At 33.3% G+C, this 16263-nt stretch overlaps 4 protein-coding genes and 1 pseudogene across 5 annotated transcripts in view; 1 reads left to right on the top strand and 4 right to left on the bottom strand.

Moving 5' to 3' along the window:
• LOC104752954 (4-coumarate--CoA ligase-like 1) overlaps positions 1-726 on the bottom strand; it is a 3275-nt gene extending 2549 nt beyond the window's left edge. Inside the window, exons 1-2 of the mRNA XM_010475216.1 lie at positions 636-726; positions 149-478 (exon numbers count right to left, since the gene is read on the bottom strand). Of these exons, the coding sequence (XP_010473518.1) occupies positions 149-478; positions 636-719 (414 nt within the window). The 5' untranslated portion in view covers positions 720-726. The remainder of the gene's footprint in view (positions 1-148; positions 479-635) is intronic.
• LOC104752953 (protein PFC0760c-like) lies at positions 1446-2156 on the top strand. Of its 2 annotated transcripts, XM_010475215.2 has the most exons (2): positions 1446-1728; positions 1816-2156. In XM_010475215.2, exons 1-2 carry the CDS (start codon positions 1478-1480, stop codon positions 1988-1990), a joined length of 426 nt encoding a protein of 141 aa, XP_010473517.1. In that variant the 5' UTR covers positions 1446-1477; the 3' UTR covers positions 1991-2156. The 2 variants fall into 2 exon arrangements, with proteins under 2 accessions (XP_010473517.1, XP_019093583.1); XM_019238038.1 differs by having other exon boundaries at positions 1446-2156.
• LOC104752951 lies at positions 4533-6413 on the bottom strand (annotated as a pseudogene).
• LOC109129617 (RNA polymerase II transcription factor B subunit 5-like) lies at positions 6807-7550 on the bottom strand. Its single transcript, XM_019238082.1, has 2 exons — positions 7228-7550; positions 6807-7135 (listed from the first exon to the last, which is right to left on the bottom strand). The coding sequence occupies exons 1-2, from the start codon at positions 7284-7286 to the stop codon at positions 6952-6954; spliced, it is 243 nt and encodes an 80-aa protein (XP_019093627.1). The 5' UTR covers positions 7287-7550; the 3' UTR covers positions 6807-6951.
• LOC104752950 (protein cornichon homolog 3) lies at positions 7645-9702 on the bottom strand. Its single transcript, XM_010475214.2, has 4 exons — positions 9412-9702; positions 8623-8804; positions 8396-8518; positions 7645-8296 (listed from the first exon to the last, which is right to left on the bottom strand). The coding sequence occupies exons 1-4, from the start codon at positions 9481-9483 to the stop codon at positions 8260-8262; spliced, it is 414 nt and encodes a 137-aa protein (XP_010473516.1). The 5' UTR covers positions 9484-9702; the 3' UTR covers positions 7645-8259.

Raw genomic sequence — 16263 nt, 5'->3', positions numbered from 1 at the left:
TTATTAATCAAAATCAAATTTCAAACCAAAAACCAAATCGACATTATACCACACCAAAATTGAAATTAATCGAAGTTGGTTTGTTGATTTATTTCAATCTGGTTTCTAGTCTATACCATATACCAACCCGAATTCATGTTTAATTTACCTTTTCATAATTAGTAGCATCAGTGATGATTCCTTTGGCACCGGAAGATTCAACTTGCTTCTTGATCTCGGAGACAAGAGCCGTCGGATTAGCGCCGGAGAAGACTCCACCGGCAGACATAATGCCAAGGGCAATAATCCCATACTCAGCGACGTTTGGTAGAACCACAACCATTACTTGACCTTTCCTTAGTCCGAGAGAAGTCAACGCTTTGGCAAGCCTCTTCGTGTCCCTCACTACATCACCGTACGTCACCGCTTTCCCCGTCACCGCCTCTACAAACGCCACATTCTCGGTGTATTCTTCAACTCCTTGGAGCACAAATTCAGGCTTTTTCACATATATAGACATTAGTAATAAGTTTTCATTAGTATATAAATGGAATCTGACAACAACAACAAAAAAAAAACTATACGAAACTTGAAACAAATAAGAATGTACGATTAGTCTTTAAGTATGGAATGCACAAAATATAGAAAGTGGATACCAGTGTAAGCTTTTCAGGAATGGGCACAGATGGATACAGACTGCGGAAAATGTATTCATTGTCTCCTTGCTTTGTACCCTCCATTTTTTTAACGTTTCAAAATTTTGATTTTATGTGTTACGAAAGAGTGAATATATATAGGAGAATGGCTTCTTTGTTCATGTCATGTAATGTGTGTGCAAACCAATATTGGTACGTAATATAAGAGAGGATGATATAGGTTTTGACTCTATCGTAGGTAGAGTTTTGTTGAGTCATGTAAATGCTGTGAAAATATGTGAAAAAAATTAATGAGTTACTTCTTATACTAGATTACGGATTGTAATTCCACCTTCTTTTTATATATGCAGATGAGTAAATATGTAAAATAATAGTATGTAACTTTTATGATCACACACACACACAAAAAGGTACATACTATTATTTTATATTTTACTCATCTGCATATATAAACTATTACTTTTAAAAATGAGATAAACGGCGTAATCATAACTTAAATAAAAAACTGTGTCCATTTCAAGAGTCGTAAACTTCTGTCTCTCAAGAACATATAAATATAGTTAGAACTTGCGTAGCAAGAAACAGACATGTGTACAACACGTATCCTTAATTAGAATATTAAGAATCTTTAAGATTATTATATACAAAGTATATACCTTGAGCTTTGAAGTTTTACAATAACTTCACACAACAGACTTATTCCACTCACTGTCTCAGCATAATTCATGGTATTTCCCCGGAAAGCTACTCTTAAATTCGATTTTTTTTCCCTGTAAAGTTACTCTTTTGTTGATATAGATAGAGCCCAAATGAAGAAGCTCAACATTATAATAATCAATGGCATGGAGATGATGTGGAGAACAATTGTTTCAACATTCATGCTCTTTTTCTTCTTGAGATATTTCAACAATCCTCCAAATCCTCTTCTTATTTTCCTTTTCCTCTGTTTGGTTCTTTTCTTGCTTATCATAGATCGTAATCGCTCTATTCACGAAGAAAACGAAGATTCCTGTGTTTTGTACACTTTTGAAGAGGACAGTATGCTTGATGGTGAAATCATAGACAAGAACAGAGACTGTTGTAATCTCACAAGGTATTACTATGATGATAGTTTTGGTTATTATGATGGTTATCACGAAGTTGATGATGATGGTTGTATATGGAATGATGAGGATTGTAGCCAATGGAATCAAGATGGTGGTGATGATGGTGTTGAAAACCATGATGATGATCATCATCATTCCCATGGTGATGATGATGATGATGATACCTTGACGAGCAGGATCGAAGATTACATTGCAAACGTTTACAATGGATGGAGAGAAGAGAAACGAACAGAGAAACTGTTTGTTTGATTTTTTCAAAACTCTATTTTTTTTTTCTCTCTGTACATACGAAGAAATTATTGTGACGTGTACATAAAATTTGGTGTGCCTTTATTGATCAATCAGTTGTAATTGTATTAACTTGGAACTTTTAATCAATACTAGAAAAGCCACAGCTTCGGAAGCTTTGTTGACATTGTTGTGGAGAAAAAAACCATGAATCAACCCAAATATTTTGAACACAGGAAAAATATCAGACCGCAAGCCAAAAGTTTTTACAAAATTGTGGGTTGTTGTTACTTGTTAGTATATCAACCAACAGTAGAAGTGGTAGTTGAAAAGGAACAAACCCTGATGGCTTCAGATACATCTTTTGCGAACTCGTATTAATTACATTTTCTAATGATTTTCCTTGAGCTGAATTGCCCGCAACAGTATATACATACTCATCTTCCAAAGTATGGCTGGACTCACTATTGTTCAAAAAATCTTCAACCTGCAACATAGGGGTTCTTTGATTTTCCAACATTTTGTCTGGTTTTAAATCATCTGTCATCGCACCTTCTGTCCCCTCGTTTGGCTGAGCAGAAGAAAACATGTTATCATTATTAAGACTATTCAAGCCGAAAGTTGTAAGCTAATTACAATGATAACATGTTTCTCCTATAAGCGATGAGCCCCCAATGCATTAAAGATTCTAAAGGAGAATATCTTACGTTTTTACCTAAGCAATGTTGTCCACATCCTCAAAGTGTCCTATGTCACCCCAGCCATAGAATAGATCATTGCTTTCTTTGTCTCCATTGTCGAAAAAGTTGAGATTATTTTCAGCATCCGGAATGTTGTTGAGGGAATAAATTATACACTCCATCATGTGTTATGGCGGAATTGTCACACAACATAGGATCTGCAGTGGAGAAGTTTTCAACCACATCTGCGTTGCCACCAGTGAAAACCATGATCTGAAATGTTTGCATCCTCCCTCCAATGTCATATCCTGAACATCTTTGCCCCAAACCGTAGAGGCACACCACTGTTTTTATTAGACCATGAATTTCTTCCTAACATATCGCCCTCCCTCTTGATAAAAGTATTACACTTTAAACGGTTTGTTCTGCTACCCATATCTTCATTTCTTCGTTTCTTCCTGCTACTGACTAGAACTGGAAACTGACCTACATCCTCATACACCGAGTCTGGCACTATACCATCATCATTCCCATGCAATTCATTCGGAATATAACCATCATCATCATCTAGCTGGAAAAAAAGGGAAAAAAACTTCAGCTACCAATTAACATATTAGTAAGTTGAAGACATAAAAAAAAGCATCAAACCAACTATAATATAAGATAGAAACCCCAAGCCTAATACACATCCAAGTGGTAGCGGTTAACAAGAAGTAAAATATGAGATAGCAGCATTGTCCTTCAATATTTTGAAATGATCTTTAACCCACAACAGTAATTTCCACGGGAACATACGAGAAGAGCAACAACAAAAGTCTCATAGAGGTCATACAAACAAATCACCAAAAAAAAACAGAGAAATGATAAGACACTCGACAACATAATAAACACATATCATTGTGACTCAACTCACCTCATCAATGTACTAGCCCGACATTCCTCCCTCTTTAATCACCACTAAAACCATGGACATTATCCCGAAGAGTCATCTCTATTGCAAAACATGTAACTCCAACTACTAGTACAGCTTCTGGATAAGAAACATAAGATATTAAACAGCTGTAAGAAAGTTCCATCTCCTACAAGATCCCCAATTGTAGACCAGCAATTTATCCATCTTAATGAGGGTATAGTAATGAGCTTTTTTTACAGAAATCTACAATTATTTCAATCTATCAAGTGGTAATCACCAATTTGTGAGCTTTTTTTTTTCATCTCCTACAAGATCCCCAAAACACTTGTAAAACATACGCTAAGCAGATAACAATATGTAAAAAAAGCTTTGCAGTTCACAAGAAATTTACACCAAAAAACACTTTTCCATCAGTAAACTGACACGAATAAGCTCCATTTGGCATTACAGTTCCAAATATGAGGAGAGCTTTGGGAAGCAAAGGCATGGTGAGAAACGAAACAAAACCCTCTCTATTCGAAAAATCTGAAATCTTCTTGAAGGGTGTGGATCAACTCTTGTTGTTTGCAACCTAACTAGGAAAGAACAGTATCAGTCATGTTCATAAAACTTAGACACAACAACATGAGAACATTAAGGACTCCACCAAAAATAAGTAACCAATAGAAAAGTAAAATAAAATTCTGATTCACCACGAAGACGTCTATATCCACATGTAACGTGACGTGAGAACATAATGACTGTTTAGAAGTGATCTCTTATTCTTGTAAAAGTAACAAGAAGCATTTCAGAAAAAGAAAAAAAAACTATCGGAGAGCACTATGAATCTATATATTCAAACCTAATAACATTCATTTATATTTCTAATACAAACAGATTCAGAAACTTTTTGTGTACAGGAAACAACATACGTACTTGATTGACCTCACAGATGTCCTGCCACTCCTCTTCTCTTGAGGATTAAACTGTTTTAAGAAAGCATATCCAGAAAGCTTTTGTCCAATCTCCCATCATGCAACATATTAATGACCAAGCCAAAAGTTGAAGCATCTCCAGCAAACCCGCAACTCCTCATTTCTTTGATGAGTTCTGCTGATGCGGTTTCGTCACCATATCTAAGTTGTGCCCTGATTAACATATTATATGTACCGCTATCTGGAAGAGGCCCATCTACTTTCATTTCTCTGAACAAGGCATCTGCTTCCTCTAATAGGCGTTTACTACACAAGCCTGACATCATTGTAGTATAGGTTACAACGTTAGGCTTCACTCCTTTAAGGTTGAGGCTACAAAATAGATCCCACCCATCTTCCACCTTACCAGCCTTGCACATCCCTTCAATCATAATATTATATGTGAAAATATTGAGTTCCAGTTCACTCTTTTGCATATATTCGAAGATCACCAATGCCTTCTCTAGCTTCCCGTTTTTACAAAGTCCATCTAACAAAATGTTGTAAGTCACGATACTAGGAGGCACACCATCAGATTCCATCTTTTTGAATACCATTTGGGCATTATCACAATCATCAGCTTGGAAAAATCCTTGGATAAGAGTATTGTAAGTGACTGTGTCTCCAACAAATCCTCTTTGAGACATGTCGCAGAAGATCCCCATAGCATCCTCTACCCTTTTACACTTGCAAAATCCCTTTATAAGAGTAGTATATGTCACTACGTTTGGGAGGCAATCCTTGCTAACCATCAAAGAAAACATATGCTTGGCCTCGTTTAGACGATCGTGCATGCAAAACCTGTTGATCAATGAATTGAACGTGACAATACTAGGATCTATAGACCTTTTGATCATCTCCTCGTACTATTTCTCAGCTTCTAGAAGCTTCCCCTCCTTCACAAACGCATCGATCAATGCGCTGAAAGTGACTACATTTGGGTTGATTTTCCTCATGATCATATCACTGAGTAATCTAGAGGCATCACTCCATCTACTGTAATTACAAAGGCAGCTTATGAGGGAGTTGTAGGTAACAACATTGGCTCTAATTCCTTTCTTCTCCATTTCGTTGAACAGGTTGAGAGCATCATCCAAATGTTTATATTTGCAAAGACTATCAATGACGGTGCTGTAGATTACAACATTGACCTTAATTTTTCCTTTCTCCATCTTCTTGAGCAAATTTAAAGCCAAATCAATGTCACCTCTCTTACATAGTCCATTGACTACCACACTGTATGTCACTAGGTCCGGTTGACAGCCTTTTAAAGCCATCCGGTCAACTAAAGCCACAGCTTCTGAAGCTTTGTTGTGAAGAAAAAGGCCATGGATAAGAGTGTTAAATGTAACGGTATTAGGTTGATATCCCATTTCCACCATCTGATCAACCAAAGCTACGGCATCCCAAATCCTATTCCCGTGACAGAAACCATTGACAAGAGAAGAAAGTGTGACAACATTGGGCTCATAACCGAGTTTCATCATCTTCCCAAGAAGAGCTAAAGCAAGAGAGAGTTGGGAGCGGCGGCAGAAACAGTTTATGAGAATACTGTATGTATAGAGACTGTGTGAAATCCCCAGCTTCTGCATCTGCTCGCCCAAGGAGATGACAACATCATACTTCTTCATCTTAGCAATGGCACTCAACAATTTGTTAAACTCAATGATTGAAGGAAAAGGACGAGACTTGACCATGTTACCAAACAAACCAATTGCATCGTCTAACTTCAAATCCTGTAATTTCCCATTTCGTCTACTCAATATCTCTCTGTAATCAGAAAAAGATCGTCTCCAACAAAGAGCAGCAGGAGCGCTTCCAGGATTACCTCTCTCCAGAGTAAGCCGATGAATATAATAACTCTTGCCCGCCATCGAAATCGCAATCGATCTCCTCATCCTCTTGACTGCTTCGAAAATGGCTCTCCAGAATGATTCTCTTGCAACTTGCAAGTGAGTGAAGTTGTGAACACTGCACATAATCGAATAAACCCTATAATCGGTTCAATGTTGATTCGATTTTACAGCTGGTTTTCTTCAACCGGACTACTTTACTTTATTGTCACCACCATTAGGCATAAAACGCGGCGTTCTCATTACCACAACAACAACTTCATCATATCTCTGACCTCCTAAATGATGAGATAGCACAAAGGCTTCCATAATATAAAGCATAAAATACTCAACAGTGTGTCTCCATTGTGAATAACTGAATAATCACAAATAGACTAAAAGTTGTAAAACAAGAAGAAGCTAATGAAATTGGTTCAATGCTTTTGTCTGAAACGTTCAGGTCTTAAACTCTTAAGTCTAATGAAAAAATTATCTCATTCCTGTACACACTAATCGTTTACAAACATGGTATGGTTCATCACAGATTTCACACAAATCCTTTGTTGATCTCTCTCGCACTATATTAAGATCCCAAGTAAACCGATCAATTCGTCTTTGCGTAAGAGTTTTGGTCCCTGAACTTGATGACGGCACTATGAATCATCTCCTCTGCTTGCGGCTTCACAAACATACAAGTAGTGTCCAGTTTCAGTACCTGAAGTATAAACTTCTGTGAAGGAGGCAACGAATTGTTCAAATGTGCAATGAACTGCGCCATGGGAACATCGCTACCAAGAAAAGCAAAAAGAAAAAAACACCAAGGATTTGGCATCAACGCAAGATAAAGTGATTTCAATATTAACAAGAGAAGGTAATGTACCATGAGATGAAGACTCCTTTGATTGAGTTAACCATTGAAAATCTTGAAGCAAAGAACATGAAAACAAGAGTACAATTCGAAAAAATTTAGCCATTGGAATCAAATCAAAAGCTCGGTTACATTACATCAAAAAACTAAACAACGGAAACTACAATGCAGTTTGACCAGTGAAGCAGAGAAGAAACTGATACCAGACTACATTCAAGAACATGACTAAAAAAATCTGCAGTTAACATATATGATTATCATCAAAGTCAGAACAATCTCCAAATTCAGCCAAATGAGAAGCTTAGTTACTTTGTGATTTGACAGTAATCTTAGCTCAAATAAATAATTAACATTGTGTTTAACGCTGATTTCGATTTCTGACTCTATGATCCAAACCCTAACGCTATAGTCTGTCTTAATCCACTTCACGAGACAATAAAAACCCCATACGAACTATTAAGATTCATTCAACATAGAGTAACAAAACTTTTGCAAATTACATTAAGTTTCACCCACAAATCCACTCGAAACTTAGAAAAATCAAAAGCGTGATCGAGAGATGATGATGATTTGGGATTGATTAGGGTTTCAGGAGATTCAGAATCCAAACGACGATCTTCACAATTTCATACTCGATTGGGATGAATCAAAATCTAAAGAAAGAAGAACTCACCACGATGATTAAAGATAAAAAAAATTCTTCTAGCTTCACCACAATTGAAGAATTTACCAATTTCTCTTTATTTAAATACTAAAAACCCCTAAAAATATTAATTTTGCAGCTAAAAAAAAAAAGTAAAACCTCTGAATAAGTTAGAAGGTTCCGATATGGTTAAACAGATTCACCACAAAGATCAAACAATCTAATGGACTATAAATCTGGTTTAGAGAAAATCTCTAGTCGCCCCCCCCCCCTTAAAACCAGTTAACTAACATACAAAACCTTCCTTTTCATCGTCACACTGCTGTCGTCTCTTAAAGCTCAGTGTCAAGTAGCAAGAAAGGGGGTTTGAACAAACCGAGCGATGTATCTTCAAGCACGGTTCAGTCCTCGTAATCATCAAGTGTTGAATAGATTAACCTATAAAAAAAAGAAGAAGTTTGCAACATAAGTTTTCACTGGTTTTGGTACGATATCATGATTGAGTAAAGAAGACAAGTGAGAGAGGTTTTGTTTTACCAGAAGATGGTGAGAAATAGAGTGAGGACTATGTAAGCGAGCTTGAAGAGTCGTTTCTTCTTTTCCCAATCGAGCAAGTTGAAGATCTCTGTGACGTCTATCAAATGCTGTTTTCTCGAGTAACTTAACAAAACAAAAAAAGAATGATATGTACTCATTAATCAAAACCACCTTGACATTGGGATGTTAAACTTTCTCCAAAATTATGTAATTTTAGAGAGACTCACAGATGGAAGTTGTAGTAGAGATAAGGAACACAGAGGATTGCCATGAACCAATGACCCGTAAAGAGGTAGAATACGCATAAAAATCCTTGAAGGATGGATTCTGGTACTACCACAAAGTTTATTCTTGATGCAGAGTCGTAAGGGTTGATGTAATCAAACTCGAGATCAGCTAAGCTAATAAGCTGCAAAAATCAAGAAATATGACATAGATAAGCACAGTCGTCACTATCGTTACATAATGTGTACTTCAGTTTCAGCATATCACAAGCAAAGCACAAGAGCATAGACCTATGATCAATTTCTATTACAGATAATCATAATCTAAGCACAAAACAGTATAGAACAACTTTTTACTAAACCAGAGCTCATTAATAAGAAACATAATGTAGTAAACTCTAATACCCATGAGATTGAGAAGACACTCCTACAAAGACTTGCTGGATTGATATAAATTGAGAAGACAACATCTAGAGATTTCAATACGCAAATATCAAGAATCAACTAAAGAATTTGAGAAACAAAAATTGTAACTTTGACAGATTAACTAGTTATATATACAGAAAACCCTAAAGTTACTAACTTTATCACATTCCCAAAACTCGAAACCAATTCTTTATGATTGAAAGAACACAAAACCCTAAATTTAGTTCAATTGAATGCTTGAATAAGCCTAAGTAAGCAGAGTTTATTCAAATACAACAAGCAAGAAGACGCGATGGAACCAAAGTATACACTTTTAGGGTTTTTTTTTTTTTTTGGTTGTTGTCCAAAGTGGGAATCAGATCGAACCTGATAGACGATGAGTCCGACAAGAGTGATAAGGATGACGAATGAAATAATCCATGTCAAGACCTCTCCCATGCTTCCTCCTCCTCCTCCTGGCTCCCGACAACTAATTACCTCGGATTGATTTCGTTGTGTTCTTCTTGGCTTTTAAGCTTCTGGGTATCTAAGATGAAACAGAGATATGTTTATTGTCGGATAATCAAGTCAGTTCAGTATATATATATATATCATCGATCTCTGTGTTCGAGATTCTTGATCGGGAACTAGTGTTGAAGAAAGTACGCTACTTCTGCCTTTTTGACAGTTTTGTTTTGTCGAACCGATTAAAATCAATTCCCGGTTCTCACCGGTTCTATAATATAATCGTATCGGGTATGTAAGTCAAAAAATTTAGCCCAATTAAAAAAGACTGAAGAGTTACTTTTTTTAAATCTTTTAAATTTTACTGAATGTGGAACCCAGAGAGCTCCTTCAATCATGTGATTGATAAAATCCAGCTTTTTGATGTTTCTATTTTCTTCTTTTTTTTCTAACAATTTTTGTTTTAGTTTTTTTTTTTTTAACACTTGAATTTTGTTTTAGTTATGTTTCATTTCATGTTTCAAATAATTGGCCTAATTGTTGACCCCCGAAAAAAGAATAAAATTTAATAATTGGCCTAATTCTATTACCACTTTAAAACTTGTTTTAGTTAATTTATTCTACTTTTTAAAAAAGGGAAACAGAATATGAAATTTACTAGTTTGGTAGTGTACCCTTTTTTACAACAGTTTGGTAGTTTACCTTTTTCCTAATATTTTGTATACAGTTTTTTATACCGCAAGTTATTACTTATTAGACTTTCAATTTGATATCTTTAAAAAAACATCATTTCTTTTGTTAAAATTCACAATCATTAATCTCATTGCTCAAAACTCACAAGTCATTCTCAAATCCCAACAAATGTTATTTCTCTGTTATATCCCAACCAGCAGTGTTTTTTAGTCATTTTAACTGCTCCATTTAAATCGTTGCACAAAGAAAAAATGTTATTAAAAGAAAAATGAAACAAAAATTCTGTTCTTTTAACTTTTAAGTGTAGAATACATAAATATTGCTTACTTCTTCTGTGTTCTTCTTTAGAATACTATTTGCCGTCGAAAAGAATGAAACTCTCCAAGTTCATAATAACAGTAATTTATTCCCGAACATGTGTTTTCGTGACTTTGTAATTTATTACTATTATATGTATGATATCCATCTTTTTGTTGTATTGATCAGCTCTACAACAAAAACGTAGTGGAGTGGTTGGCATAGAGAATTCGTAATACACAAGCTTGTAAATGAAGCAAATTAATTGTTATCGTATACGTTCTTACTAATTTTCTTATTACGGCTTTCACTGTAAATCATTTACATACAATCAAACTTCTCTGTAAACATACACAAATTTCTTGTAAAAAAACGAACACGAAACATTAGTTTCAACCAAAAAAAAAAGTCTGAAAATTAAGAAATCACGAACATGTATTCAAATCTAAGTAAACTGGTCTGAATTACAATTTAAAATAGTTCGTGTCAAATTGTACATATATATAGAATATAATAACTAAGAATAATGATTAAACTGTCGAAATAGAGAATTTATCTTCCAAGATAGTCACGTAAAGCTTTTTTTTTTTTTTTTTGGTATCAATATCTATTCACGTGAAGTTATGAAATCATTCGGTTACTTTGTATAATACTTATACCAGAAGTAGTAAGTAGTATTTAGTAACCATAGTTTTGTTAAAGTGGGAATAATTTATATGGAAAAACAAAAGTTTCTTATTGGTATACAATGTAACTACTACCCCATGCCTTCGATGTGACTTTTGTAAGGACAAAATCATGCGAGTTACGAGAGTCAAATTTGGTAGTGTTTCTTGTCTACTTTTTTACTCTTTTCTTCGTTTTTAAAATATTTGTGTAATCCTTCTTCATTTGTTTGTTAGCTAATCCTTACAAGACGTTAAAAACTAGTTTTCATTTTAATACGATTATTAAATTACGGTATTAAAAGTTTGAGAATTCTGGCGCAAACTGAGTTGCCATATCCTGCAAGTGGAATTTGAGAAAAGAGTAGGACTTCTCTCTCACGTGAGAAAAATCTTCACCTTTGTTTTGTTTATTTTCTTTTCTTGTTAGCAGTAAAGAAGGAATTATTTAAAAATCACTCTAAATAAATTAGTCCAAATGATTGGTTAAACGCCCATTTAATGTTTAAGACAATCTAACGATACAACTCTTACCAGATAACCTCCGGCTTCTTGCGGATGATATGTAACAAACACACATAAGAAAAGATAATTCTCAAATTAAGGACCATTCATCTTTTAATATTTTTAGTGCTGGTCTATTTATTATAGTACTATTTTAAAAAACAAATTCTTACAAAATTATCGTATAATCATAAGTACATTATACGATCGTACACAAGAAAGGTGGGAGACAGTTGTGACGTGTGGCTATACTGACATTAAGACAATGACCAATTAAATCTTGACTCCTACTAATTTTCCACTTGTATTCTTTAACTATTGTTATTATTATTTTTTTCTTTCTTTTATATCTCCCAACTGTTATATATATCCTTTTCTATAAAGAGATTAAACAGTTTAACTGTTTTTTGGGTGTTATCATGTTTTTAAAAAAATGAATAAGTAATTTATGAATAACGTTTTTTATTTGGCAAAACTATAAATATAAGTATATATAAAACAGATGTGCAATTTAATTTTTCAATTTTCGGGTCTACAAAAGTTAAGTATATAGGGATGGTCTAGTAGAATAGACTGATGATCTCCACTAATTGTAGAAAAAAATACATATAAATATGACCCAAACATTCTTTCATTTTGTAACCCTACGTAATATTTTTATATCTTACGTCGAAAACATTTGATTTCATTTCTTTTTGAGAGGCTGACATTTGATTAAGATAGCTCAATCTTATTGCCTTGATAATCAAAGATATATAAGGATACCGACAGATAGATTAGTTAAATATTGGATATTGACTTGATTTTCAGGGATCCAATGACAATATTGCAATTACGTAGAAATAAAAAGTGAAGATATATAAAACCATATGTTTTCTTTTAACCTTGTAGTTTGACTACCTGTAAACATTTGTAATGGTAAAAAGATTCAAATGTCTATGGACCTTGGAGATTAGTCTAGTTTTAGGTATAGGCTTCCCTATAAATACGTGTATTTTTGATGGAATCACACCAAATATCCAATATCCAAGAATCAATATCCAAACTAAACAATGAAAGTTGTGCATCCGTCATTATTTTAATATCCTGGTACCTAGGATGTATCCTGTGGAAACAGATTCACATATATTTGATCCTATATACTCAGATTATTTCATAACACCAACTGATTCTATTAATTATGCATAAATGAATAGAAGAACACTATGTTCTGCTCTGCTCCAGTAAGAATTTAAGATAAGTATTGTATCAGTTACATTCTTTTATAATTTGCATACCTATTTACAAAATCCCACAACAGAAATACACACATAAATGGAACATACATAAACTAGCATAAATAGAGTAAATAGGTAATTAGGTATAAATAATAAAAAGTGGATTCATACCTTTTTCTTGTTAAGCAAAGTAAATAACTTAACAAGGAAAAAAACGTATGAGTTAAAAAGAACAACTAAAGAAAAACATGAAATGGGTGTTGTAACGACCTTGAGACTCATCGATACCACACAAGACAGTTAAAAAGAGAGTTTGTGAAAATAAAGGATTGGGTAAAAAGTAAACTATTTCGGTATAAAAGTACCTCAGATTCTCAGAACATTCATAATGGCTAATGGGCAAAACAAACGTTGCGGAAAAAGAAAAACAACGTTAATATAAACAACATTTATCACCTCCCTAAAATATGTTATTAAAGTATCTCCAACCCATTTCTTTATTTTTTACTTTATTTTGGACTAACTCTATTTTGGAGATGGTTTTACTCCAATCTATTTTTTCATATTTGACTCTAAAAGAGAATATTCTTCTTATATCTTATAATTAATTTATATAATGATTTTTTATTAATTAAAATTAAAAATTTGACCCAATTATTTTATTTTTAGCAACAAATTTTTTTAACATGTTATTTATATTTAAAATTTATTATTGAACAACATTACATTACACAACATTCATCAGTTATTAGTATTTGTTGTATAAAGTTGTTTTTAATCTTCATTTTAAATCATATTATGTGTTTTATATTTTATTGGTAGTAATGTTATTTTGTACTTTTGTTTGTATTGTCTATTTTCTATGTTATATATGTTAATTGTTGAATTTTAAAATTATTATTTATAAGTTTAAGTAGAAAATAATAATAATTAACTGTATTTAGATATAAAATATAAATCTATATAAATTTAAGGGACTGATTTGCAAATTAAAAATCTCAACTCTAAAATAAAAAAATGAATTAAAAATCTCTAAATATAAAGACAAATATAGAAATCTCCCATGGAAATAGAATGGGGTTAGAGAAGGTTTTTCTCTAAAATGGAGTTTGGAAGTATAAATGGAAATAGGTTGGAGTTTGTCTAAGAAAATGCTCACCAAATTTTTAAATTACAAAATTAGAGAAAGTCTCTGGACGATTAAAAAGAATATATTGACAATAAAGAAATTGTTTATATTCGTATAAGGGAAGTGATATCAAGAAAATGAAAATAGAGAAAAACATATAAATTTTTTTTGTATGGAAAATTTTCTATCATTATCAATAATAATTACTAGCTAGCATTTGGCAGTAACATAACTAGTAAAATAAAGTCTTCTTTAAAAATTTAGTGTGATAAAATAGTTTGTTTTCCAGTTATAATTACTCTGATAGTAGTAAATTGAAGTATACAATTATTGTCAACAAAAATTGAAAGTAGTGTTTCTATTTAGAAACATGCATTATACTACTTCGAACAGAAACAAATTGTAATGGGTGAGTAAATGATTTTATTATTGCACCAATTATTATATTCAATAAATGTTTTTTTTGTCACATGTAATAAATAAATAAAAAATTTACTGGATTCTGAAAATAAATAAGTAAGGTATTTACTAAGGAATGTCCTTTTGGTCAACAACTCTCATCTCTCTCTCTCTACAGTCCCTATAGAAACAAATTAAATTCCTAGGTTGCCCTTTTATGCCCACATTCTGAATATATCCCACATAGACAACAAGACACATATGGAAAACCCCACTCATCATTTTTTTTTTGTTTTTTTTTTCCTTCCTTTTTTTTTTTTTACAATCATACAATAAATATATTAAAATTATATTTACAAATCTTTTTTCTTTCACTCATTTATTAACACTTTCACACAATTATCAACTTTAAAAATCATTAAATGATTTAGTACTAAGTTTGTGAGCTGCTTTTTTCTTGTGTCATGAATGGTTTTCCTCTCTAAATAGTGTATTTTAATTAAATTCATATGGGTGGTTAGTTCATAACACGAACCATCCAAATATTACCAAATTTGATTACGTGGAATAGTTGATACTATATTATAATATGAACGAAAAAAAACATTAAATTTAAGGAAAAAAGAGGAAACAGCCGAAGACCTCTTCCAACAATTCACTCCCAAAAAAAAATATATAAAAATATGAAAGCAGGAGACATCCAAAAAAATTATTTTTCATAAAAAAAAAAACTGAAAAAGTGATTTTATTTTAATAAATATAAAATTAAAAGGTGTTACAAATTACACAGTTTTAATAAAAGATACCTTTAAGTGAGAGAGTGTGAGGAACACGTACCAATGAGAGTGAAGTGAGAGAGTCGAACAACCAATGCTTTGTTTCCGTTCTCGTACGACGTGGGACTCTGGTCTGGTCTCTCACCCCTTCTTCTTCTTGTTCCTATCAAACGTTTCATTCAATGTTTTTACTCCACGCGTTTACCTCTTGCGCGTGAGATTCACTTCTGTCTCCCTTATTTTTTCTTCTTCTCCCCCTCTCTCTCTACTGTCTCTTTCTTTCTTCTTCCCCCTTTTGAAAATTTCTGTCTCTTCAAAATAAAAAATAAAAAATAAAAACTAAAGAAACGATCAGTGTGAGAAGAGCAGAGCAGAGAGGAAGAAAAAAGTATTTCTTGTAAAGAGGTTGAAACCAAAGAAAAGAGAAAGCTTTTATTTTCTGTTTTTAATGTTCTGTTTTTGATCTTTCGTCATGAGAAATCGCCGGAGTTATCTCCGTCCGCCGGCGGACTTTGAAATAGTACGAGAAAACTAAGAATCAACTAAACCCTTCTCAGAAAAAGAAAAAAAAAACACACAACTTTTTCCTTCTTTTCAATTTCCATTTTCCGGGAAAATTTTCCAAGAATCCGAGAAAATTTCTTCAATTCCTTAAAGATTTCGCTACTTTCAGCTTAATTCGTTCAGATTTTTTTTTTTTTTTGGTTATAAAGTTTTTTTTTTGTTTTCGACTTTACAATGGCGACGACTACCACAAACGCAACAACGGCGACACAACAACAACAACAACAGCAAACGCAAACGCAATCGCCATTACAGCAACAGCCATTACCGTCTGCGGAAGAGTTAGCAACAAAGGCGTTACAAAAGCGTTACGAAGGGTTAATGATGGTAAGAACAAAAGCAGTAAAAGGCAAAGGCGCGTGGTATTGGACTCATCTTGAACCAATCTTACTTCACAACACCGACACTGGTTTCCCTAAAGCCGTTAAGCTCCGTTGCTCTCTCTGCGACGCCGTTTTCTCAGCTTCAAACCCTTCACGTACCGCTTCTGAGCATCTCAAACGTGGCACTTGTCCCAATTTCAACTCTTT

The sequence above is a fragment of the Camelina sativa genome, chromosome 16, assembly GCF_000633955.1.
Source record: "Camelina sativa cultivar DH55 chromosome 16, Cs, whole genome shotgun sequence".
NCBI classification, from domain to species: Eukaryota; Viridiplantae; Streptophyta; class Magnoliopsida; order Brassicales; family Brassicaceae; genus Camelina; species Camelina sativa.
This window is presented reverse-complemented; position numbering and strand designations above follow the sequence as displayed.

What these genes read in the sequence shown, in the direction of transcription:
- LOC104752953 (XM_019238038.1), top strand. Translation starts at nt 1,478, where the DNA reads ATGGAGATGATGTGGAGAACAATTGTTTCAACATTCATGCTCTTTTTC.
- LOC109129617 (XM_019238082.1), bottom strand. Translation starts at nt 7,286, where the DNA reads ATGTTCTTTGCTTCAAGATTTTCAATGGTTAACTCAATCAAAGGAGTC. An exon ending in AAAGGAGTCTTCATCTCATG is followed by an intron (nt 7,136 to 7,227) that starts GTACATTACCTT and finishes TTTTCTTGGTAG; the next exon opens with CGATGTTCCCATGGCGCAGT.
- LOC104752950 (XM_010475214.2), bottom strand. Translation starts at nt 9,483, where the DNA reads ATGGGAGAGGTCTTGACATGGATTATTTCATTCGTCATCCTTATCACT. An exon ending in TCGGACTCATCGTCTATCAG is followed by an intron (nt 8,805 to 9,411) that starts GTTCGATCTGAT and finishes TGATTTTTGCAG; the next exon opens with CTTATTAGCTTAGCTGATCT. An exon ending in CTATTTCTCACCATCTTCTG is followed by an intron (nt 8,297 to 8,395) that starts GTAAAACAAAAC and finishes TTTTTTTTATAG; the next exon opens with GTTAATCTATTCAACACTTG.